Source organism: Nyctibius grandis, chromosome 5, assembly GCF_013368605.1.
Source record: "Nyctibius grandis isolate bNycGra1 chromosome 5, bNycGra1.pri, whole genome shotgun sequence".
NCBI classification, from domain to species: domain Eukaryota; kingdom Metazoa; phylum Chordata; class Aves; order Nyctibiiformes; family Nyctibiidae; genus Nyctibius; species Nyctibius grandis.
This window is the reverse complement of record NC_090662.1, coordinates 47775034-47801256: the sequence shown is the minus strand read 5'-3', so window position 1 is coordinate 47801256 and position 26223 is coordinate 47775034. Positions and strand designations below refer to the sequence as shown.

Here is a 26223-nt window from a genome sequence, read left to right as displayed (position 1 = left end):
CAGTCACACATCTGATCACAAGCCAATGCTCAAACTTACTGCATTTTTGTTGTTCCTCCCTCCTCCTTAAAAAAAGTGACACACATCTGAAAGAAAACCAGTGCTTATGCAGTCATTATATAGTTCTGCTGCACCTGCTGGTACTGCTGTGACTTTATGGTTAGATGATCCACATCAGATTGCCATGCACATTTAGTTATTCCAGACATTATACAGTGTTCTAAAGAAAGAGACCTGAATCACACTATACAAGTAGTTAAAAATAAAATGCAAGATGCTGCCTTCTAATCTACAATACATATTCCAAAAATAAACAGTGCTTCAGGAGAAGACAAGACAGGACTGCAACTATTATGAGGCAACTGTGCATCTGAAGTATCAGCAGCTGAGCCTGCTGTCTAATCACTCAAAAGGTTGGATCATCTTATGATGAGAAGTAGGGGTAACCATTCATAGCCATACCTGTGCGCAGCAACTATGTCTTATTCACAATAAACTAGTACAAAACATTAGCTCATTTTTTCAAGGAAATCTTATTAAAATATCCAAATATGTCAACTGTAAATAAGTGAGCAATACAGTATTTCTGACCTCAGTGGAACATAGTAACAGATAGTTTTGAATAACTTGGGTGTCTCATACATTTTGTATTTCAAAGAATTGTTGTTCACTTGCAAATCATAATACTGCTTTAGTAAAGCATTTTCAAAAATCACGTCTGAAAACCTCCATTACTTGCATTCTATTTTGCAGAGTTTGGACTTAAAATCTAAAAAGCCCTCCGAAATGGCAACGTAATTATTGTGATTCAAAAAAACATGAGAAAATTTGGTTGTTGAAGGCATAGCAACTACCCTATCAAATAGGCATATAAGCACATTGTTCTTAAGTATCCTCAGTTTTCTTAGTTTACTAAGATAAAGTGCTTAAATATGTCATGTTAATTTCACAAAATACAGTTAATGTCCTTCAAAAGTATCTATTGTTTCAATATTGCAAACTATATATTCCCAGATCTAGGTGAAAGGAAAGACGACAAGGAACGCCTGTTCTCACGCTCTGTATCACTTCATCACAATTCACCACAGAATGTCTGTAATCGCTAATATCTGACAACAGTAAAAATTATCAGCTGAAGGACTTTGCAGCATTCCCAGACCTATTTAAAATTCAAGATAAATTAAGGTAAGCTGGTAAAGTATATGTACCTTTTCACAGTCACTAGACAGTGCTTGTTGTTTCCTTCACTTATATCTTTCAATGAAATGTGAAGTTTGACCTTTCTTCCACAAGAGCATCTCACAGTCAACTTTCCATTCCACATCTTTAACTCTTGCTAAGTAATCTTACCAACATTAGGTCTTCTAGCAGCATCTAAACCAATTCACATAAAAGCCTAACAGAAAGGTTAGGGTTTTTTTGAGACTGCTTCAATTAACTTCTGAGTTCAGCAGACTACCATCTATCTCAGCTACTTATATACATATCTTAAAATAATCTCAGTAGTGTGCAATTCACTTATCTAGAAAGCTTTACAGCATTGCAAAATTGGGGCATGTTTTGAAATTTAGATTGAGGATGTGCTTCTCCTCTTTACTTACACTTTCATTACACATCAGATGGACCAAAAATAATCCAAAATATTTATATGTGTCTTTTGAAGAAAAAAGAAAAAGGCAATGTAGATTAGGATTTAACCCGTGGCCTGCAGCCAGTAATTCTATAGCGAACCATGCAAAAGAGTTGCTCAATGTGACCTTGGGTAAACTACTTAAACTTTCTCTGTTTTCTATTTAATGTATGAAGCAAGGATTATGGTTACTGTGCTATCTCCCTTTCTTCCTCAGAGAAAGTTCATTGGGATTAATTAGTTAATATTTGCAAAACATTCTAAAAGTAAACATGCTGGATGATTCATATTGTAGCAACTTCCATTTTAAAAGTCTATCATTTTTTCTCCTGCATTATTTTTCCCTAACCAAAAGCTTCTATGAGTTAAAATCAATTTTTACAGCTCGTTGAAAAAGTGAGGGAGAGGGAAGAAAGACAAGGAAAACTATGGAGCAGTCATTAAATCTCCCCCCAGCTCTTTTTCACAATTCCAACAAACCATTTCAGCTGTTTTATTAACTTTGGCTTTGTTAAAACATCAATAGGGAGGAGAGGGAATGCATTCAACTTTCTATTTACAAATATTCATAAAATTCAAGCCTTGGGGATCCGAAAAGCACTTCTGTACACAAAAATCTAAGTAAAAGTTCCAGAAATCCTGTGGACTTTACCCTGCATAATGTTTTGGCTTATACGCCTAATGAATGTCATTCAGTGATAGATGGCTACAACAGATGGTCTGAACGATCCAGGTGACTGATCAAGATGAAAAAGACTTTTGTCTTGTTCACTGGTAGAAAACAAGAACAGAAACTTCCAGGACAAACATTGTTAGCTGGCTTGAAACTAATGCATACACAAGCTACTAATATGCACATATAAGTTACTAAGTAGGTTATTAAAGTACTATTTGCATTTTCATAATGCTTCATAAACAAGTTCAACTTGTGCCAAACTTGGAAGCCTTTCACCTCTATTAATTATGTTCTCTGCAGAGTCATTCGCTTAAGACAACTGGTTCCCTAGCTGCCTTGATTCATGTACAAATTAGATGAAGTAGCTATATAGCTGAAAAACGTACTACCTAGTATGTATAATCATCAAGTAAACCAATGAAGTCATTTAGGGCTGGCAGCATTTTCCTCATACACTTGAGGAAAATGCTGGGTGAAGAGTCAATTTTAGGTGAAACTTCGTAGACGAAGATTGACAAATGGGAGAAGAAAGTATGCTCTAAACAGACAGCAGTGTGTTAAACTCATGCTTTTTTCAAAGAGGTTCAAATTTGTATCTCAATATCTGCTATGAAAGTATCACCCTCAGCACAGATGTAGTACTTTGTTCACATTTCAATGTTAGGTATCATAAACAAACTGAGACTGTATGCCACACAAAGAGAAACGCTATCCTCTCTGGAAAATAAAAAGGTTTTTGACATTGATTTATACGAATAACTAATGCAACAGTGTTTGTTGTTCCAAATCCAAATTACCTTTGCATGGTCAATGCGAACAGAAAGCTCTTTAGATGCAAATCCACCAAAAATGAGGCTATGGATGGCTCCTATTCTTGCACAAGCCAGCATACAGTACACCGTCTGTGGAATCATGGGCATGTAGATGACCACACGATCTCCTTTCTTCACACCATGTCTGACCATGACATCAGCTAACTTGGAGACCTGTACTGACAAAACATTCACAACATATTAGTTGTTTTTCCGGATCTGCTGTTGCGCCGTAAAAAACAAAACTTTCACACAATCAACAGACACAGGACATTAAGGAGACAAGCCAGGATGATACAGAAAGTAGATGAACGATGCAATCCAGGTTCAATAAATTTAGGACAATTTCCTTTTTGCAAAAAACAGTGTAATACAGCTCTCTTTTTTTGGTAAAATGAGAATTGACTGAAGCTAATTATTTTAGATATTGGAGAAAAAAATCAACAGCAATGTTTTGCAAAATTTTAAACCATTATTTCTTTTATCCAGATAACTGCTTATATTTCTCAATTTTAGCTTTTAAGAAGGGACGTAAACAGGGCATTTCATAATGCAAATTCTGTCCTAACTAGCTAAGTTTGAAACATAAATCAATATGTAGTAATATTTGCTCTACTACAGTGTTGCAAACTTCTCAGAACCCGAGACAAGAAATCTTATCCCCTGAACCAAATGTAAATACAAATTAAGAAAAATACATTTAGACTTAAGAAATCATTTTTCCTCTCACTTTCAGATTTTCATTTTTAGTATGCAGAAGCCTGAAGACAGACTATGCATGGCAGCAAAACTCTGGAACTCAAAAAATGTGATAGATCAGCACAAATGTCAGCCATCTGTATCACCCTGAGAAAATATTTATTACCTCAACAGTGTATAGTATTCTGTCACAAAACGAGTATTGAATATTTCATTACACCAGGACAGACAATCTACCACATAGTAAGTTCTGTTGGAGTGAGTGTGGGAGCCTGTAACAACACTGTGCACTTGTCCTGACCTGCTTGTTGCGGCATGGAAATGTGGCAACTTCTGAAGGAAAAGCAAATTACTAATTCCCCAAAAGCAACTGAATGAACTCAGCTGTCAGAGGTTTCTCAAGTTCCAGAGGCTGACACTGGATACAAGTTCCAGAGGCTGACATTGGATACAAGTGTGTAACACTTGGTATCTAAACCTGCTCACTGCCTTTAAATTTTGCAATTAGACATCAGAGTGTAGAGGTGTATAAGTAATAGAGGTAGAAGGGCATGTAACTGTGCATAAAACACAGGGTAATAGGTTAACAGAAAAAACTGTAGACTAAGAAAAAACAAAGTAGACTAAAGCTAATAGGAAACAGGATGGAAGTAGAAACATCCCAGGAAGTCGTGAGCTGGAATACTGCATGGTTACACACCAGTCAGAGGTAACAAGAACAGGAGTTTTTGCTTGCAATAGTTTTAGATTAGTGATAAGACTACAAAGTTAAATCCTCTAGGAAGTTCTTGGGATATCTGAAGACATATATATATATCTAAGTTCAGAACAAAGAAGCTGCTTTGTCTTACAGGAGAACTCTTCTTACCTACAACAGTAAAACTCTTCTTTAAAGGTTACCATTCACTACAAAATACTACAATAAACACAAGAAGTTTAAACATTCTGATTTCATTCACTATCAATGTAACATGAATCTACTCACATATGAATTCCTCACATCTTACCTGTACTGCATTATTCCTTATTTATTCATTATATCACACAGATAAGGTTTCAAGTAAATTTAGTCTCGTGAAAGACTCTCTTCTTCAGGTACTATCAGACTGGAGAGAAAAGAAAGGGGAGACAAAACTCCTGTGAGCAGCAGGGGGATGCTGCCTGTAAGAGATGTTTTCAGTGACCCAGCAAATAATGCAAGCAATGGGAGCAGCCTATGCCAATAATACACATTGTGCAAGCAGGACAGGAGGGAAGGACCCTCTTTTTCAAGGATGAGCTAGGCAGGAGGGTAGATTTTCTTTGAAATGTTTTACTTTCATCTACATTATTCATCAAATTTGAGTTTTCTCTATTTAAAATATTAGCTTATTCCAGTTTAATATTTCAAATTCTAGTACCACTGTTACTTTCCAAGATTTGTAGGCATTAGGCTCTTTCTTTTATGGTCATATTCAAGAAAACTTGGGGCAATTACAACCAACCCTAGAAGCCTGTCTGATACATGTACTGAAGAGGATAATACAACATTACTCACTGCTTCTCTCTTCAGTGGGAACACATGCTCAGACTTTCAGCAGCCTGAGACAGTAACATCCAGAAGCATCCAACCTGTGTTTGCATTAAATACACAGCTTATCCACAATCAAACTATGCATATTTCTACACTTCAGCCTGAGGATTTAAGAAAATGGAAACATAGACGTCCCAAGCACGCCTGATTGCATCAGAAGATAACAGCATAGCTTCCATCTTTCATAAACATTGCATAAATTCCTGCTGTTCTTTTCAGCCACAAGAGAGAATATGTTCATAAGGCAAAGTCATCACCATACGAAGATGAAAACTCACACAAACTAAGGTATATGATTTATTTGTAACAGACCTCTCATATTAAATGTTATTGATATCAAAAGAAAATATCTTTAATTCTAGACCTATTAATACCTATCAATACTTTATGAAACTGATATACACCATCAAAACCCAACAAAAATCAACAAGGCCTGGGCATGTACACAACTAGAATTTATGGCCATACTACCGGCACTTACAGTCATTTCTAGACAGGATTGGTGAAAGCAATTGTAAGTAAGGATAACAACTCTACTTTCAAAGGTAAAACATTAAAATCTGCAAAATCATTGTAACACAGAGCTAATATCACCTTGTCTCAAAGAACTGAGAAAACTAATCCTTATCTTTGCCGCTTGCGAGAGTCTCAAGCAGAGTGTTGACAAAAAGGCCAGAGGCAATGAAAACAATATTTAATGAATAATTTTATAGCCAGTGTAAGTGTGGATAGTAGGAAATAAGTAGTTAAACACAATGGATGAGTATTATTATCATTATTATTATTATTATTTTATAATTATTAATGATGATGAAAAAGGCAATGTTTGCCTGCTAAAGGAAAAAGGCATCCTTTAAAGAACATAATTAGTAATTTTGTAATAGAAGACTCCCAGTGCATGTATACAAGCTGGGAGTATACATACTTCGGTACTTGGCTGTAGGAAGGAGGCAGTGAAGAGATCTGCATGTACTTGTCTTTTTTACTTAAACCTATCATAGGTAAATTGTACTTACAGCAGAATATGTGTAGCATGCTGCACACAGGAACCACATGTCTTCCATGCAAACCCAGTAATCACTGGTCTGCACTTAACCTCCCTACTCTGTGGAGTTTAATGTCACCGAAGACAACAACTCAATACAACACATAGGTATCTATGATTTTCCTGTGTGCCCCTTTCCTCATCCTTCTGACAGCCAGGGAGCATTTGGACTACATAATACATAATAAAACACTGTCTCTATCTGCAACTATTTGGAAGACTAGGGAACCTCATAAAGCAGGTTTACATTGCCCTTAAGATTGATGCGGAAAGCCTGAAACACTCAAGCAATCACTCTTTCTAAAAGGGGGGGGGGAAGAGTGAGTAGAGACATTTCATTAAACGTTAAAAGCCATGAAACCTTCCACTCTGTTACAGTGTATTGTCATTTATGGTTTACATTAAGACAGTGTACTTTATCACTCAGGATTTTACAGTTGCTATTTTCCTACCAGCATGCTATTTCTCCGATTTTCTTCAAGTCTAAGATTGCTCTATCACTTTAATATATTTGACACTTCAGTAATGAAATCACTCAAGACCAAGTGATATAATAAGAAACTCAAGCAGGCTTTCAGCTTTGAAGATCTGGGCTTAAATTACACTTCCATCAAATGCAAGCCCACAGTGAGCATGGCTTTGTTTTTACTCAGCCACCAAACAAATACTACATCTGCATTAGCAGCTCAGGTTTGGAGAAGTACTGCAGTTCTGAAGTAAATCACTTGGCTGTACCCAGTAGTTACAAAAAGCAGTTTGGGTCCATGCCAAAAGAATTCATCTTAGAAGACACTAAAATGGAAATTCCGCTCCAAATGCTCAAAAGAGGAATTTCAAACCTTCTTAGGTTGAACAACAACTGGGTCTTACCAGTGCTGAATGCTTCAATGCAAGCTAAACACAAAAGGATTTTTCAAATACCAAGAGCTCCTGACACGTCCTGAAGTGCATCTCATGGTGTAAAAAGAGCACACACATTCCTCTAAACCAAAGGCAGCAAGCCGCCTTATGCTCTTCAGCTTCTCCACTGTGTCGTTTTTCCAAGTACTCCTTGCTGCTTTCCCTTGCCCCTTGATCAGCCTCTTCATTCTTCTATTACTCTTCTTAATTATTGTTTCCTCCTTTTTCTACTGCTGCAAAAGCTTCTCCAGCAGATGCATCACCCTGTTGCTAATGTCAAGCCTGCTGCCAAGTGGGAGAGGACAAAGTGGTGCTGCATCCACTTCAAATAGATGAAGACCATGTTCTTGATGAGGAGGCAAAACCGTGCTTCAGAGGAGGCACAGTGCATGGGCCCCTACCAGAGAGATCTTGAACAGATCTTCAGGGGAGATGAGAGCACTCTGCCAAGCCCGCTGCTTATCCAGACATCCAAGGACATCCATGGACATCCAAGGACATCCACACGCTTGGTCCCAGGATCAGCAGTCCTGAGACACAGTCTAGGGAAAAGCATGGCAATGGTGCTGCACACGTCTACATGCCTGCAACCCCCAGAGGACCCCCACAAGGCAAGATGCAGGAATGTCCCCTTGGCCCACTCTCTGCCACAGCAGGCTATGGGAACTGCAAAACCAGTGGTCCACATGCCCACCTGAGTAAGTGTGTGTACTCCTTTCCTGTACACTTTTGAGTGTAGGACTGTGTTTAGGAGGTTTCTAGCAGAGTTAGGGTACTGGTTGCAGAGCTGTGGAAAGCCAGTGTGAGTCTCTGGATTGACTGAGAGGGCTGCTATGCCTTGAGAGACAACTCCCCAGGGACTGTGAGCTGTGAGAGAAGTTCTGTGGAGCAATAAGCTCCATCAGAAACCACTTGCTCCATCCCAGCTCTACCTGTGTGCCAGGCACAGTCCTGGCAACTGCATAAGCCATGAACATGGCATGCCTCAGTAACACAGCCCTCCTAGGCTCCTGCACAAAAATCCAGTCACGCTTTCTCAAATACAGCGTATAAAGGACCTACCTAGTGGTAGTAGTGGTGCTGGTACATTCTCCCACAAATAACAAGAAAAAATATAAATCAGGATGATTACTATTCCTTTCTCATACATTCAGACAGCTGCTGGGATTGTGGTTAGCTGCAGTAATTTCTCCTTCCTTCTTTCAGATGCCAAGAAGTTCTTTGGATTGAGAGGAAGCTGGGGATTTTTGGGAAGGGCCATTTTCCTTCCCTGTTTGGGAGATCATCTGTGGACTGTGTGTCTCCAAGGAAGTACTGGGATGAGATGGGGATTCCATAATACTTATCAGCTTGGCATGGATTTAATGTGTGATCAGAAGTGATGCCATGGCATTCACTCTGCAGAAGAGATGGGTTCCAGACAAGCATTTGCCTCAGAAGGAATATCTGGTACTTGTGAGGGACAGTTCCTAGTGGTCTGCATGACTCCTACAGCATCTATGTTCCCCTAAAAGGCCATTATTTGGACAACATCCACTCAGAGTCGGGGGAGAAATCAAGCAGTAATTAGACAGACGAAGGGTGAGCATGGCACTTCCTAAAGGAATCCACAAGTCAAAGAAGCAAAGATTTGTGGGATACCTATGTTCAGACGGCTTTGAAGTGAGCTATGAGATACTCACTTCAAAGGATGAAACTAAACCTAGCCCAAAGTAAAACTCACAACCCACATATAGTGGAAATGTCAGGAGCCTCAGCAGTTAATTCAGCATAGCTTTGCTTCACCCATCTGCCCAAGCTGCACCAAATTATACATTACTGTAGGCACTGCTGATGTTGACGTGCTGCAGTATAACTACCTTCAGTCAGGGGAGATCAAGTTCCAACTGCTTCTTCAGACTTTTACAGTGTCATTTGGAAGTCTTTTGTGTGGAACGTGAAAAACCCAAGACACCACTCTTTGTAAATTCCTGATTAGTCTCATCCTTTAAAGAATATAATATTGATATTTTTGAAGAGCTACCCCAGTGACACGGCAGTTAAATCTTTCTAGGACATGCACTGAAAAATGCCATTTGACATTTAAATAAGATAAGTAAAACCAGCATTAAAGAAGCCTGATATATAGTTTTATCAAGATAATGTTGCTTTACCAGACAAAGAGGACAAAAAGTTGGGTTGTCAGTCTCAGTAGAATTTCTGTCTGTATTCTAGTTTGGATTCTAAAGCAACTCTCAGAAAAAGTATCTTGAAATGAAAGTCTCTATTTCTAGCTAAGAAGAATTGGTCATTTTTCAAGGCAGAAGGCAAAGAAAGAAGGTGGAGCAAAGCATGAAGAATGAGAAAGACTACTAGAAACAAAATAATCTGGGTGATTCCTCAGTCATATACAGGAGATATGAGCAGAGCAAGATAGATACACACATAAATCCAAACTGACAATGGCTAATACAGCTATTTTGGAAGAAGATGCTTTTAGGGTGCGTAATTATGGAAAAAACTTCATAGAGAAGAAATTACATCCTAGCCCACTGTTGATAACCTGAAGCCCTTCTTTCTCATCCATATTTTTGCAACATTCAATGCTGTCAGAGGCTTGGGGGAGGTGTTGGTTTTAGTAATCCCATCATGTCACTGCACTCAGAAATTATTTATTATGGCACTGAATTCAACATGTTAACTATGCATTGTTATTGAAAAGAATCACAGAGAGAAATCATACTGGATTTGTGTACATGATCTGTCAAGTGTAAACAACTGCAAATAATACGACTCTCAAATTCCTGAGATTTCTTTTTAGCAAGCGAGGCATTCTAGAGAATACACTTCATTATGTAAATAGAAGGGTTTTTTCACCTACCTTTGCATTAACTTGAAAATGGTAGTATTTTCCAACACACTCAGAAAATTCATTTTTAAATGAACAGAAGCCATTGTTCCTTATTTCTTCTGGGTATCTTTATATTTCCCTACAGATTCAGTAATATTTCTAACAGAATTTGTGTGTCCCTTATCTTTTCCTGCCACCTCACGACTGGAATTAGAGTATCTCCCAAGGCATACTCAAAACTTTCACCTACATCCCCGTTTCACTGGCTTCAGCCCAACATTGTAATCCTCATTTAAAGGCCTATAACAGGCATCAGTAAAGAAAAAAGTCCAATTAGTACATTCTGGAAGAGTCTTATGTCTTAAATTTGCCAAATTCCTCCTCTCTGCATTTGGAAGATTTCATCTGTAACAACATATAATTAACACACTTCAAATGCAACTGTATGCACTATGTACAACTTCACTTTAACTAACTGTAATTGTCGAGACTTTCCAAGTGTGAAGACAGTACGGTTGTACAGAATATCAACATAAACTGCTCTTGCCATTATTTATATCAGTAAAGAATTGTTGAAATTGTCCTGCAGTCCTTCTCCTCCAGTTCTGCCAAAAAAAGAGTGCTGGGCACTAAACGTCCACAAGTTTCCAACATTTCTCTCAACTACTTACAGTTTAGTGGTGCCTAACCTCTACCCCACCCTCCCCAACCAAAGCACCTATGCCATATTTTTTTTCATCCTTACCACACATTTGATCCTGGAACAAATGTTCCAGCCTGCTACAAAACTCTGCATCTTCCCACCCTGTGACCCACAGTTATCCTACATAACTTCTGGTGAATCCATCTATAATCTCTACTTATATTACCAAAAACCAGAAAGAATTTCACCACTTCAAGTGATGATCATAGAGACATTTTGAACAGGCAGCCTCTCTGAAAAGACATCCTCATTACACTATTGGCTTACTGGTCAGACAGACTACTCATCATTCATTGGATGCGGACAGTCCAAATGACAGTCTGCACACAAATACACACTGTCAGGCTATTTCAAACTGGGAAAGGAACTCGGGAAAGAAGGCAAAAGCCCCACCAGGAGGTTCATCAGCTTTGGTCTTATGTCTGATCTGCACCTACACTGATCTATAATGAAACATGCAGAGCGCTGAAAGTCTATTTCCAAACAACAGGATTAGTACTTTTAGCTTACACTGAGCAGATTGAGAACACAGTCACAAGCAGTGACTGAGGCTGTGAGCCAAACATTATCACCCACGCTCCACAGTGGTTTGGTAGGCCTTTTCTCAAAGTCTCTCCTAGACCCTACAAGACCTGTGACACAAAATACACCAGCCCACCTCTTTCCCATTTTCAGCAAATCTCTTTGTGAATACCTTTGTCATCAGATGTCCAATAGTTACCAGGTAAATCAAGTTAAACTTATTCCACAGAACGGACCAGACAGCTTCAACAGACAAGATATTAATCTCAAATCCTACCTTTCACTTATATTCCCTTTTGATTAAGGAGAAGAGCAAACTGTAGAGAATTCAAAAACAGTATGTAGATAGGACTCAGCTATCAGCAAGATTATAATGAACTTCTGAGCGAGTTCTGCTACATACCCCCAGAAAACTTAAACCACTTCTTTCATTCAGTTTGGCAATGCTGCTGTAAGAGGAAATGTGAAGGAAAGGAATTTGTACATCAGCTAGCAAAACTTTCTCATTCTGCACAAATCTGCCATACCCTAACACATTTAATACGCTTATAGAGAATACAGAGACACAAACTTAGGAGATTTAATACCAACATCAAGCTTAAAAAGCAAAACAAAGGCTACTTTTCAAGTGCTTTTCAGGGAAAATTTCTAGAGTCCACTTAAGATAATTTACATTAAAATGTTGTATTACTTCATTAAATAAAACAAGTACATATAGAAAATGATTTCATATATATATTTTGTAGATATATTATGTATAACTTATACTTATATATGGCACATGACATAAAACTGCATATAGAAAACTATAATTTTATATTAGAAATACATATAAAATACATATCTATAAAAGAATAAATAAAATTAGATAAGGAGCTGGGCCCTTTTAAAGTCCCCTGATTTCTTAATACACTGAAGCTAGTGGTTCTAGCTCCAGCATACTGTATGGTAAGTTCTACGTTCTTTTTTGAACTTGGTAAATCAACAGAAAACTAGTGAGAGGTAAATGTTTTCTATATTTTCCTTAAAAGCTAGAGTGCAGTACAGGTTTATCATATTTTTGTAGCTGTATGACTTCTCTTTTCTTGCAACAGTGGAATAAAACCCTCACAAACTGAATTACTGCATTGTGAAACTCATTTCACATTTTAAACCGTAGGTTCACATTACTCCAGACACCAGGTGCATATCTGAAGTAGAGTGAGTGTGTTCCATTCACTGTAATGCATCTTGCATGTTGAAATACATTAAGGAATAATATGAGTCTGACTCCAACATTTCTTTGGGCTCAGTGTTAGGTGCAACTGCTACATATAACTGGAAGAAAAAAGCCAGATAAACAGAGGATCAGCGTGAGGGCAAACGACCAGCTGATGGCTGTCAGAGCGGGGAAGCTTGAATGGGGCAGACAAACACCCATGATGGCAACAACCCATGGTCAGGCACTGAGTAAATCTGAATGGGCTGATGCAGAACTCCATATTCACAACCCCAGTTAGGGGAAAGCTACCTCAGCCAACAGGGAAGTCGAAATCCACAGACTTTCCACACAGAAAACTAGTGTGGGGCCACCCCACTATGGCCTACAACAGGGCAGGTGATGCAGCTCTCTTTAGAATTCCTCCCTGTCAAATTGCATTTGCTGTACACCCAATTATGTGCATCAATAGCCAAGGTAAGCATCTTCATTTCTACTGGAAATGTATTTTTGTTCATCGTAGCAACTGTCAAGTGACTTGACTAATACTTTGCTTTACCTTTTAAATATGAAATAAGAACTGTTAGAGGGAAAAAAAAGAAATCAAATAGAGAAAAGTTCAAAACTTAACCAACCAGGAAAAAAATTATTAAACTGCAGAAGAAAAAGAAGAATTAGAGGAAGATCAAAAACCTCTTAGATGCCGTGTAATTGGGTACAGGTACTGAAGCTTATAAATCAATACTGAGCACAGCAAAATGAATAAACTATCAAGGCAGACCATTTCTACCTCTCTCACATCTACCTGCTGTGCAATATTTACTGCCCATTTTCAGTAACAAGGTTATTCTCAAACATACCTGTTCAAGAAGTTCCTTATATGTTATTTTCTCTTTGGCATTTGTTACAGGACTGTCATAAATAATGGCAATTTGGTCTCCTCGTCCATTCTCAACATGACGATCTACAGCATTGTAACAGATATTCAGCTCTCCACCTACAAACCTAAAAAAGAAGTTGGAAGTACGTAACAGCCAGCCTTCTAAGCGAAGACCATTTTTTTTTGCCTTTTTTTTTTAAGGAGTGAGAGCATTCAATTAAAATATAGCTCATAAAACATTATATTCAGTTCAGGAAGTCATTTAATCTATAATCCCACAATTTACTGAAAAACCTAAATGAGCCTATTAGTGAAAATAGTGGAAGTAAAGTATCGTACCTTAATTGACTTAACGAAGAATCTGCTAAACTTTGCATCAATCATTCTGACTTTTATAGCTAAGGTTTCACAGAAAAAGCATACATTCACATAAATAATCTGACATTATGAAAATGTGTTATTACACTACTTCGTATTGGCATGCACACATACCTTCTTTAAGAACAGGTTCAGGACTCAAAATATTCTTTTTCATCTCTTGGCAATAACACTTAAGCATACAAGCATCTGTATCTAAATGAAACTGACCCCAACAGTTACAAAATCTTATAAATTTGTCTGACATTCATAATGCATTTGACATTACCATGTTTTACATCAGTGATTCAAAATCCCCTGTAAAGCGATGTGAGTCACAGCCTCTTCCACAGCCAGACATTTGCAGAAAATTCTCATCTTCTAATTAAGAAAAACACTTCACAAACTCAGGTTTCATTTTTATTGTCATTTTACATAGAAAAAGAGAATTCAAGTGCAACATAATCCTCAAGTAAGGAAATACAGAAGGCATCAGATACAAAGATGACTCTACTAACTGAAAGATGACACAGAATCTAAAAATTAAAGTTCACTCTAAATAACGCTCTTTGTGTTTGTTCTTCTATCTGCACATATCTCTCTACAGCAAAAAGAAGAGCAACACACAGAAAAAAACATACTTGAGAGTTTCCAAAAAGTTCTATGGGGACACTCACTGTGAAAATGTAATATTGTTATAATGTAACTAGAAATAAAAACAGATGGCCTAAAGCAACCCACTACTAGTTAAAAGAGTATTTCCTTCCTCACCTTTCCTGTCTCGTAAAAGAGTGCTCTAAATTAGGATATTTGATACATTATTCGTATAGCTATATGCACAGATGCCATAGGATAGTCTTTACTGTCAAAGAATGACAAATATTAAACCAAAAGCAGTCAGGACGTTTAGGATGCAGCAATCTCTTATTGTGACTGCTTTACAACGCCATCAATAAGGAAAGAGTGGGGGACCAGGAAAGTAACAAAAACATTCTGTACTACAAACCTCTTCCCATAAAAGAAGAACCGTATGAACAATAAAGGATTGGGAGTTGTTTCATGTAATATAGAGAAACTCTGTATTACTGTCATAAAAGTTGTGTAGGATTCAGGTCATCCATTGATTTTTATATCAAATCACTGCAGGATGATATGAACAAGGGAACAACAGAGCACAGTACCTGGTCTACTATGCATAACCACTTAAAAACGGTCAAAACATGAGCCAGTACCAGAGCCTGGATTCTTCTAAAGATACATGGCAATATCAACACTGCCACATAAATTTTTAAGAATCGCTTGCAAACAAGTATGTAAAAAAGATGTGATTGCAAGTTGAAACAAAAACCAAGACTATCTGAACAGTGTGATGAGAGCTTTGCTACGCTGTTCAGGAGGGAGGCTCTTACGTGATCACAGAAGCAGAGAGGCACCTACCATGACCACAATTGCAAGACTTTTGCTCCTCTACTGTCACCCAAGGACATGCTCAAATACCTCGTTCCAGCTGACAAATAAAAGCTGCCAGGCTTTGAAAAGTTGCCCTGTACTGCTGCAATCTTCTGTTGATTCTGTGATTCCCAAGGAGATGAATACACATGAGGAACTTTGATTTGCTTGAATAAGTTTTAGTTGGAAAGAAACAGCAGCATGAAACCAGGACCCAGTCTTGGAATAAGGACCTCAGTGAGATGCTCCTATTGAAAACAGAGTTCTAGAATCAAAAAGAAAATATTCCAATAGACTACAGAAAGATCAGAGGTGGATCTGCAGGATATTTGTAAGAGCTGCCAGTAAATCTTGCTGTAATAAGCAGGACTGTAAAATGCTAATCTGTTGCTAACCAGACAATTATCTCAATGCGGTTACCAAATGAATCCAAGTCTGAAGAATCTTTTTTTAGGCTGTGTTCCTAACGCTGAGAAATTAATAACATTCAACAAACACAGCAGAGGAAAAGTAAAACAAATAAAAAGAGTCAACAGCAACAACCCTAATACATAACAGAAACTGGATTCAGTTCACTAGCAGTCTCTTTGAAGAGCTCATCTACCATCCACTGGTGCTATGGCGGAAAAAAGAATGACAGGGTTCTTCCTGTCAAAAATAACAGCAGAATTTAAAACTGGTTATAATATCAAAACAGCTTCCTTCACATCAACATTTAAATCAATATTCCAACCATATCTACCTATCCTTTTGGTAAGTCTTTTTTCCCATACATCCATCAGCCTTTGATAAACCACATTATGCATAACTTAGCTCTAATAAGGCATCTTTTCAATAATTTCAGTGTGATTACCCACATTAGGACCCCCTTGAGTCTCTTTAAAGCTGCCTACAGCAGTCACCTAGGAATTACTCCCTCTTCGTGACTGGGGCTCACCACCTTCCATCCCACTCCAGCCCTGAGGTCTCACAGAGTTTCTGCTGTTTCACAAACAGGAATCTCAAGCACATGCACTTACCTCTTTCATCATACTTTAAAATGACTACTCTATTAACCTTTTAGGGGTAGGAGTAGAAGAGGGCACGAAAGCACTGATATTCTGTTCATGTTTTACTCTTCGCAAGTCAGTTAGTTAGGTCTGCCATAGGGGAACTCCCCTTACATACAGCTTAACATCTACCATCTATGGCTTGGAAATTTTTTTTACTGCATTCAGTATTTTTTTGGATGTGACAACAGCCTACTTGCTAGCAATGAAATAAGTATAGTAGTGAAGAAGGCAACACATAATTATGTCTTAATTCACTCAAATATTCAGAAGTTATGCTTTAATTTCCAACACTATCTGCTATCTTCAGAATCAAAGCAGCTGTATTCAGAGACAGTTCTTAGTCTTCATTCAATGGCTCAAAAGGCAAGATAATTAAGAATAAAAAAAGAAAGAAGGTAAAGGTTCTGAATAAAGCCAGCAAAAAGAAAAAACTACATTAAAATTATTTTGCACCATAGCTGTGAAAAGGCATATTGCTAAAATCCTTTTATGCTCTGCAGGGTACATGTACTTCTCCAAGCTGGGTTCCCAGGAATCAACTGGATTTTTTTTTTAAAATTTTTCTAGATGAAGTGAGAACAGCAGCTGAGTGAAGTGTTAGACAAAACCACGACAATATTAGATATTTTGAGATAATATTATGTTAATTGATCCAGCCACATTTTTAAAAAATGTAAGCAACATTTGTATAGCAATCTGTGCAACATTCCTAAAGTTCAAAGGTGATTTTATATTGCGCTTATGGCTTCAGATCAGAGAAAAAACATAACTTGCAAAATTGCCCTCTGCTTGCATGCATTAGGAAAAACTGTTTCTATCACTACTAAATAAATACTTTCCAACTGGGATTCCACAAGATCCCAAAACAATCTGTTAGTGTTTCACTACCTTTAGGATTAAAAAGATTTTTCTTTCTAATGTCTAAAATCTACATCTCCCTTGCTGCAATTTAAGACTTCTAGTTCTGACCTCTTGAAAACCAACTCGGAGAACAGTTTTTCCTTCAACTTTGTAGCCAAACTCTCCGTAGCTAAATTTTACATGTTTTAAAACTTACATCTCCTTTTTTGGCTTCTACACCAAACATCCAATTCTTTCATCTTTTTATTGACCAATCACGCTTTCTTGCTCTTCTCATTATTTTTGATGTGGGCAAAACCAGATGATGTTTTGTGCTGTATCAGCCACTGATGCAGGTTAGAACAGTCAATGGTACCTGGGACTACTGCTTCAACAAAACAGCCAGGGGATGGCGACACTGATCACATACCTTTCAGAAATCATTTTGCAACCCACTGATGTAACATCGGTGTTACCAATGGAAACGATTAAAGAAAACACACCGGGGCATGCTGCATGTTTCTTTCCTGCTCTTACAGTATTTAGAGAGGATGAACTGGCATTTGCCTTATAGCTACATTTTAAATACATTAACTGCCTCCTTCGACTTCTTCAACTGAAGTAAATGAGAATAGAAAATACACTAAAAGTATCTGTTTCCAGAAGTCTCATGTTTGGCAACCAAAACCAAAGATACTGAAGATAAACAGATATTTATTAATAATATTTAATAATATGTCTCTGAAACAGGAGACAAATTCTAACTCAAGAAGCACATACATGAACTTCTTAATACTATTTTTAAGGTACACTGCTTACTAGGTAAACCTCCGAACCAGAACTACATCTTTACCCTGTTAGACTAGCAAGCTATGTTCTTCTTGGAAGCCTGGCCTCTTCCTCAGTTCTGTTCCATCCTCTTTGTTTTCTCTTCAGTATGTCCTCTGAAAGAGCCTCTCGTATCCTCTCTCTCTTATATTCAGCCTTTTTCTCAAAGAACTTACCTATCTGTCATCCTGCCAAGCACACTGAATGCTGGTAACCATCTGGGACTTCAGAGGTATTAGAGTACTACACTAGTATCACATACAGCCTGTTATCACTTAAGGTGAACTTAAATAAAAAAAAGAAATAAAACTGCATGTTGCACATTAAGACATTAAAGAGGATTACAAAAATTTGAATGCTTACTGTTTTATTATCCACAGCAGAGCAACAGCTACCTGACATCCAAACAATAATTATGGCCTGACATTCAGTCTTCAAAGACTTGCATCTTTGCATAATCCCACAGAATCACAGACTGGTTGAGGTTGGAAGGGACCTCTGGAGGGCACCTGGTCCCATCCCTCTGCTCAAGCAGGGCCACCTGGAGCCAGTAGACCAGGATCATGTCCAGATGGCTTCTAAATATCTCCAAGGATGGAGACTCCACAACCAACTCTGTGCCAGTGCTCAGTCACCCTCTAAAAAAGTGTTTCCTGATGCTCAGAGGGAACTTCCTCTGTTTCAGTTCGTGTCCATGGCCTCTAATTTCAGTCTGTGGCAAACTGCATCCACTGACGGGAGAAAGAGGCAAGTGAGACTTGAGCCCAGAAACAACGCCTCGAAGGTACGTCTGACTTCAGCCCATGAAACTTTATCCCTGCCATAAGACCAAATAACTTCCATCTGAGAAGTCACAATGCTTTACAGACCTAACCATGCTACTTTCAGCAAGCAAGCTTATCATGCTCAACAAATCAAACCACATTTGTTTGACAGAATCTGATAGCAAAACCACGCTCACTAGTGTCATGTATTATATACTCATTCCTTAGTTCTTAAAAAGTAACCACTGTATTGACTCCTTCATTATTCTATTCAGCAATGCCAGAGGCAGTGATCTTTACTGGTCTTTAATTATGCAGGCAATCCTCCTTGCCTTTCTGAATAGTGCCATGACCTAGAAATCAAGGTCAGTGAACCACAGGTCTCCCTATCCAGGCACTTTAGGACTTCTGACTGCTACACAGTCCTGCTGACTTAACGAGATTTTTCCTGGCTGGGTGCTGTTTAACATTCAGCTTAAGACATATAAACAACTTTCACTGCTAGAGGTGCCAAGCAATACATCAGACACCAAAAAGAAAGCAAAGCAAGCTCCACTCTACTGTTTTTTCATTCAGGAAGATTTGAGAGTGATTAAATATATTTTAAGAATTATTAGTGTTTTTAAATTAAAATCAAACCAGGAAAATATAAAAATGGCCAAGAACATTAATGTAACAAAGATGATCCTCATCCTGCATTGCCTTTTTTATCCTTTATCAGCTTCTACTCGAGAAAAGTTCAAAGAGCATAACGTAAACTTGCTGAAAAAGAGGCCATGGTGGTCAACACAAAATTTTAACAGGTAAATCACCTTTGAGAAAGTACTGAAAATCCTAACAAATAATTTATAAGAAGGATATCATATTCTGTCTTAGGGCTGTCTGCCATTCACCACATGGAGATATATATATATACATATATATTACAATGCCAATGCTTTTGCCAAACATTACCTTAATCACATCCTCTAAATTATGACCCACGTAGATAGCTTCTGAGATTAAACAATCCTGAAAGCCGCTGTTTCTGTGTTTTGATACACATACCTCCCTGGCACCTGATGCCTGGGTTCCCGTGCTCGCAGCAGCCAGTTCCCAAGCCAGGCCCAAAGTTTAACAAAGTGTAATCATTAAACTCCTCCATGCTCTGCAGCCGTCTCCTACATCACCTACGGCACACCGACCACCCCACATACGTGCTGGGGTACTTTCGTGTTAACCACGGGACGCCCGCACCCAGCGCACCCCCAGCCCCCTGGGCAGGCAGCTCTTCCCGTTACAGCTGAGCTGTGCCCTCCCGCGCCCCGCGGGCCCGGCCGCGCCCGCCGCTCACCCCGGCCCCTCGGCCGCACCGGGGGACACAGGCAGACTCACCAGGAGGCGCTGCCCGGGCGGCCCCTCTCCAGGGCCCGGGCCCAGGGCTTGTACCACTGGATCTGCTCAGCGGCTGCTCCCCACACCTTCTCGGGCTCCGCCACGGAGGACCTGAAAACTTCCTCGTACTCGCCCAGCGCCCGGGAGGAGGCGGCACGGCCGCCGGGTGGCGGGCGGCGGGCTGCGGCGGCCCAGCCTGGGAGCCGGCTCCCCGCGCGGGGCTGCCCCGGCCGCCGCCAGGCACCGCCGCCGCCCCGGCCCGCCGCCGCCCCAACAAGTTTTGGCAGCGCCGGCAGCCTGCTCAGGAAACCCATTTTCCGCGGCCTTCAAGGGAGAGGCGCCGCACAGGCTTCGTTGAGGCTCCAAAAAGCCCTCGGACGGCACAAGACGGAGCAGCTACGGCGGCGGCTCCCGGGGACCAGCGGGGCACGGCGGGGCTGCCCCCGCGGCGGGCCGAACCGCCCCCGCCCCGCGCTCCGGTGCTGCCCCCGGGCGCCGGCTTTGCTCGCCAGCGGCCAGGAGTCATGGGGGCGCGGAAGCGGCTCGGAGCAAGGCGACGAGGGTCGCCTCAGCCGTGGCCGGAGCCGCACCGAGCGAGGCAGGCGGGCGGGCGGCCGCCGCTGCTGCGCCCCGTGGGGCCGCAGAACGACTGGGGCGGGCGCCATGTCGGGGCGCCGGCCCTGTCAGAGCTTGGCTGCGACCGACGGCGGAGAGACACTGAGAAAGACGAAACCGAGAATCTGAGATTATTTTTGGCTTAATGATTTGCATGACATGTAGTCGTAATACTCCTCAAGTATTTATTTTGAAAGACATTCTTGCTTAGAGAAAACTTCCCTGCGATTAAATGAGGCATACTTGTTCTTACCAGGACAAAAAGTTTATTTTGTTTTCCAGAAGATCTCCATCATCTGTAGTGGATCTTGTGTTTCGCGCATCTTGTCAGATATTTAGAAACCCTTCCTGAGTTTCAGTGTTAATGTTTCAGAATATTATAATCCACGAGTCAGCTAAGATATACACCAGCTTCAAAGACCTTTTTTTTGTCCCTATGAAATTATTTTGGTGCTATAAGAGGTCTATCCGTTACAAGTCTCTCAGGAAATTCTTCCTGCAGTCGCATTATAAAAAATGTCATATGGCTAAGGGGAACTCCATGATGTGTTTTATATTCGTCATTAACTTAGGCATCTGTTACCTGACTGTTGTTGAATTAGTACAAAAGGAACATAACAATATATCTTATTACAAGTACAGGAATAAGGGGATGAGAAGAACTACACTGTTTAGCCACTACAATAGGTTTAATGCATGAAATCAATTTCTTATCCTGGCTCAAAAAAAAACAGGTGTGGAGGATTTGGCCTATAAAGTTAAAGTTCATTAGAACTTTTAGGTCACCTTCAAAATCACTAATAGTCTTTCAGCATAAGGACTGGTTGCTGCTTCTGTTTCTGAGGGAAATACAATTAGCTGACAGAGAGTTTCCCGTGGCTTGCAGAGACTATTAGCATTGCCCAGCACTGTATGAACTACCTGTCCCACGCTGCACTGCAATTCACCTCTCTTTCTGCCCCATCAGTGCCACAATAACATACAGCCCTGAGTAGCATAGTGCAATTTCCAAAATGTCCAAGTTAAGGATCAGAGACTTATTTCTAGAAAGAAGTTAATACCCCTGAAACCTAAAACACCTGAAGGACTAAGTGGACATTTTATGAAAACTTCCCTACTGCAAGGTAAAGGCTACAGCATGCCAACAAAGCAAGAAAATAAAAAATACATTTCTCCAAAAAAAAGAAAATAAAAAATGCATGCTCTCAAATGTAATCATAAAATGCTTTCTCACACACTTGCTGTCAATAGAGTCCACTAGCCAAAATTTAAAAAATAAATTAAAAAAAAAGAGAGAAGCTTGCAGAGACTGTAAATACAGTGACACCATGACAGCCCAGAACTCAAATGTCATTGCTGGACGCCTGGTAGTATTACATGCATTGTACAAATGTGCCTGAAGAACACAGCTTCCTGGTCAGGTCACACATAGTTGATCTCAGAATTTTAAAAATATTCCCAGAATTAGATCTTTTATTTCCTACCTTTATGATGGCTAGGCTAATTTTGACTTAAAAGAACCATTCTGACTAAAAATTGTTAGGGAAACGTGAACAATTTTTTGATGCCTGCTCAAAAATCAGCACACACAACCTTAGACTTGAGGGTGTTCGCAAGCCCACTCCGTGGCTGAATCCAGTGCAATGACTGTCTACGTGAGGTGTGCAACTGGTGGACTTAACGAGAGGTATAAATTGCCTCAGCCCAATTTGTGAAGCCAGCTCCCCCAAATAAAATTGTTAGAGGTACATTATGACCACTCCCAAGGAGTAACCCTTCATATTAATTGCCTTACGAGCTACCTTCTTTGGATCACCAACACTTTGATGCTCATCTACTTAGGAAGGGACCTATAGCAATTGGACACAGCCAGCCTCTGGGTGGTGACAGCAATCTGTTTCTGAGCTGGAACAACATCTCCCTTTTCTCTACGGGTGAGAAGACTGTTGAGGCCAGGCTAGCTAAAATATTTGAGTGTCCTGTACCATGTTAATTGTAGACACTAACACTGAAAGAAGTATCATGAGTTTTAAACACTGAATGGGTTGTGTCTGGTGATGCCTAATATTTCTTGTTGTGTTGAAGAACAATGCTAACCATTTTTCCACTCTGTCCGTAGTGTGTGTTTAGTGTGAAGGTATAAGCATTTGGCAAAGGAATTGGCATTGCAACAGTAAACACTCTGGTATTCATTTTGAATATACGTTCTGCTAGAAATGATACACCAGGGGTGTAGGGGATACAAAGGAACTTAATCGGAACATGAAGTGCATTAAATTCCTATTTTAGCTAACATCCTAATATCTGTTTCCTGAAGGAATGTTTCTAATGAGTATCTGTGGAACATACTTTTTTAATTAAATTCATCACAGCCCATACTGATAGCTAAAAGGGTAAAGAAGGGATTGCTAGTTCTCCCAATTGCAAGCTAGTAATTTAAGGTTCACTTACAAATGCCATTATAGAAGATTTCTGAACTGATGACTTTTTCCCTCTAAGGATTTTTTTCTTTTTCACAAAACTTGATGCTCCTGAAATTCACACTCAACAAAGAATTTTGAAGTAATGTCAAGTGATGTGTGTAACAATTACCCTTGTAGCTGTAGACTTCACTGAAAAACATATATATGTTTCTAGGCATAGATCTAGCAAAGAACAAACTGTGAAACATGGCCTTGGTACTTCTGAAATTGCAAAATAATTTATCTGAAGCCTTTCTTTTGTTTAAAAAAACATTTTTTCTGCAACTGTATCCTTTAGTGTAAGGCATGCATGTTTGAAGATATATGTAAGTTGAAAAAAAGATTAGCAGAAAAGTATTGTAAATATCATCTCCTGTATACGAAATGCTCTGTCTTAGTAGACAAGACTTCCAAACTTCAGTAATACAAATTTCAGTTAGAGTCCTTTTGTAAGCACAAAGTAAAACTGTAAAGAATTAGTACATATGTTAAATCACTTTGCTAGGGTTCTATACCACCTTTTGTCTTAGACTGTATCTATCCCAAAGAACTGCCAGTCTTGTACGAATAAGTTTCACCATCACTGTATACCATTGATGTCTGAAAAATAGAGGCAGTCACAGTTTTCTATGATATGCAGTAGTGTGCAGAGTTAAGTTCAAGTCAAAATAAACTTTTTTTTTTCCTGAAAGGTGATGGAAGTAGTAGTAGTAACTGGCACCTTCTAAGGTTCATAAGTAGATATTCTTCTTCCAGTTTAATATCCGGTCTTATAATATTAAACATATCACAGCTTTACTTGAAATCCACTAAAGATCTTCTATAGAATTCAAAATTATTAAACTATTGCTTCAAAAAAATACATATTTTGATAGAACTTTTCAAATAGACATTTTGACTATTTTTAGTGAATATAAAAGATGGCATGGCTTGTTCTGCAATAGTTCTGGTCATAGGGAAAACCAAAACAAAACAAGCAAACAAAAACAAAACAAACAAAAAAACCCACAGAAATACCTGTACTCACTACTCTTCTTTGTTTGACTGCTGCCTTCCTGCCTAAAGACGCCTTCATGTCAGAAGTGTTAAGTATGCTTAGTTTTTGCAGCACTCAGAATAGTGATGCAGTGCTGAAATCAATGTGTCCGTGGTGGATCATCTGTCTGTCCACTGAAGTGCTGGGAATTCATAACTTTCTGTTTTTTTCTATCTTCTGGAAATGAGTGTGTAGTGTGCTGGGAGACAGATGATGAAAACTTATAAAAATGTGAAAATATCTGTCTCTGCAGGCAGAAGCCACTTTTTACAGACTTCTGGAAAGTGCTGAAATGAAAGTCTGAGTCAGTCCAGGTGAGAATGAGTTAGAGATCCTCTGGGATGAAAATGTGGTTTTAGTATCAATTGTTACTGATATTATCATTTGATTCTTCCCTGAGGAGGTCTTACAGTTCAGGACAACCTGTATTTCATCCAGATTTTTCCAGATCTAAGTTCCATTTCAGAAAGCTTCTTGGGCATATGCTTAGCGTTATTCATGTAAGTAGTCTTACTCACATGAAACCCTGCTAAATGCCAGTAAAATGTTCAGACAGCTTTGATAAAACTCTGCTGGGCAATGAACTTTTATACTTTTAAGTTCTAAGAAGTCTTCGAAAATGTGAGAAACAAAACCAGATAGATAATGAGGATTTCTTAATTTTGAAAAAAACTAAAAAAAACCAAAACAACACCTAACAAGTCAAGAACATGAAAGCAAAATAGTTTCATGCAAAAGCATATAATTTATGATATGTTCTTCAGTATTTAGGCACACTTAAGGAAAAGAGTCCATGGTAAATTCCATGGAGGACAACTAGAATTTTAGCTTCTGCTTTGCATTTCTGCTGTCGTGGATTTAACTTCCAAACTTGATGATGTAATTTTATAAAGACTATCACTGAACTTTGATTTTTAGGTCATCCATGTCACTGAGTTGCCCAGCTTCCTGAAATTGCATATTATCAATTATTTGTCTCTACAAGAGTAAAATCTGCTGTTTTATCCAAAGCTATTCCTGTTTCTTTGAAATGCCTCTACCACAGTTTTCCAGATCACTGCATCAGAACCATCACAGGCACAAGCACTGTTATTACAAAATGTTCAACATTCAATATTTATTCTTTGAAGGGGACAAAAGGACTTCAAGCACTGGCATTCTTATTGATGTTCCTTTTGAACTTGATAACAAAAATAACGATGGAATTCGCAACTGTTTTTTTGCCCAGAAAGTTGTCTTTTTCACAGAAATACAAAAGAGTTCATTAGCCCTCAATCTAAATGTTAATGTCACTATTGGCATAAAAATAAAGTAATTTTAAAATTACCTGTTATATCAGTATTTCTTATCAGCAGCACTTTCTCAAATTGAGAATACAGCCCAGGAAGTATGAAGAAGTTAGCCACTACTGGAGAAACTCTGTGCTTAAAAATTGCAATGACCCTAAGTCCTATTTTCAACCTTCTTTGCCTAAGATAAAACAGGAAAGCTGATTTTTCCCAGAATATCCAGATTTTCCTGGGTCTAAGGTAGAGAGACTCTGTCTCCTATCTTGGCAGGGTTGGGGAGGGTGAGGGGGATATGACTTGTATGGAGCTAAAGATGGAAAGAAAAAGACATGCTTGAGATCTTCAAAACAATACCTAAAATCTAGTACTGAGCTGCTTTCACACTCAAAGCTCTCTGTTTCACATGAGAGCTCTGGGTACACAAAGAGTGCAGAACTTGCATTATTGGCTAGGCTAAGGACTCCTAGGATGCTCCTAGGAGCATGGAATTAGTTGGCACAGCTTTAGAATTTATCTCATCACCTGTCACATCCCTCTGCATGAAGCTATCTGTCATATTGCAAGGGCAGCAAACTTGCCTAGGAGCCTGGTCCATGGCAAATTATGGCTCAGCACATTAATGTATACTGAACGGCCTAGTTTTGTATAACTAATGTTGGCTTAGTCTGCGCCATTTCTGGTTATCTCCC

General features: G+C 39.1%; 1 protein-coding gene across 3 annotated transcripts in view; it reads right to left on the bottom strand.

Moving 5' to 3' along the window:
• Positions 1–20740, bottom strand: part of ACSS3 (acyl-CoA synthetase short chain family member 3) — a 106306-nt gene extending 85566 nt beyond the window's left edge. The window contains exons 1-3 of one of the 3 annotated variants that reach the window (XM_068400853.1): positions 20133–20740; positions 13449–13593; positions 3104–3292 (exon numbers count right to left, since the gene is read on the bottom strand). In XM_068400853.1, coding sequence (XP_068256954.1) covers positions 3104–3292; positions 13449–13593; positions 20133–20446 — 648 coding nt within the window. In that variant the 5' untranslated portion in view covers positions 20447–20740. Of the gene's footprint in view, positions 1–3103; positions 3298–4824; positions 4924–13448; positions 13594–20132 lie in introns of those variants that run through there. The other 2 variants (XM_068400856.1, XM_068400854.1) reach the window with 2 other exon arrangements.
• Between the last annotated feature and the right edge of the window lie 5483 nt (positions 20741–26223).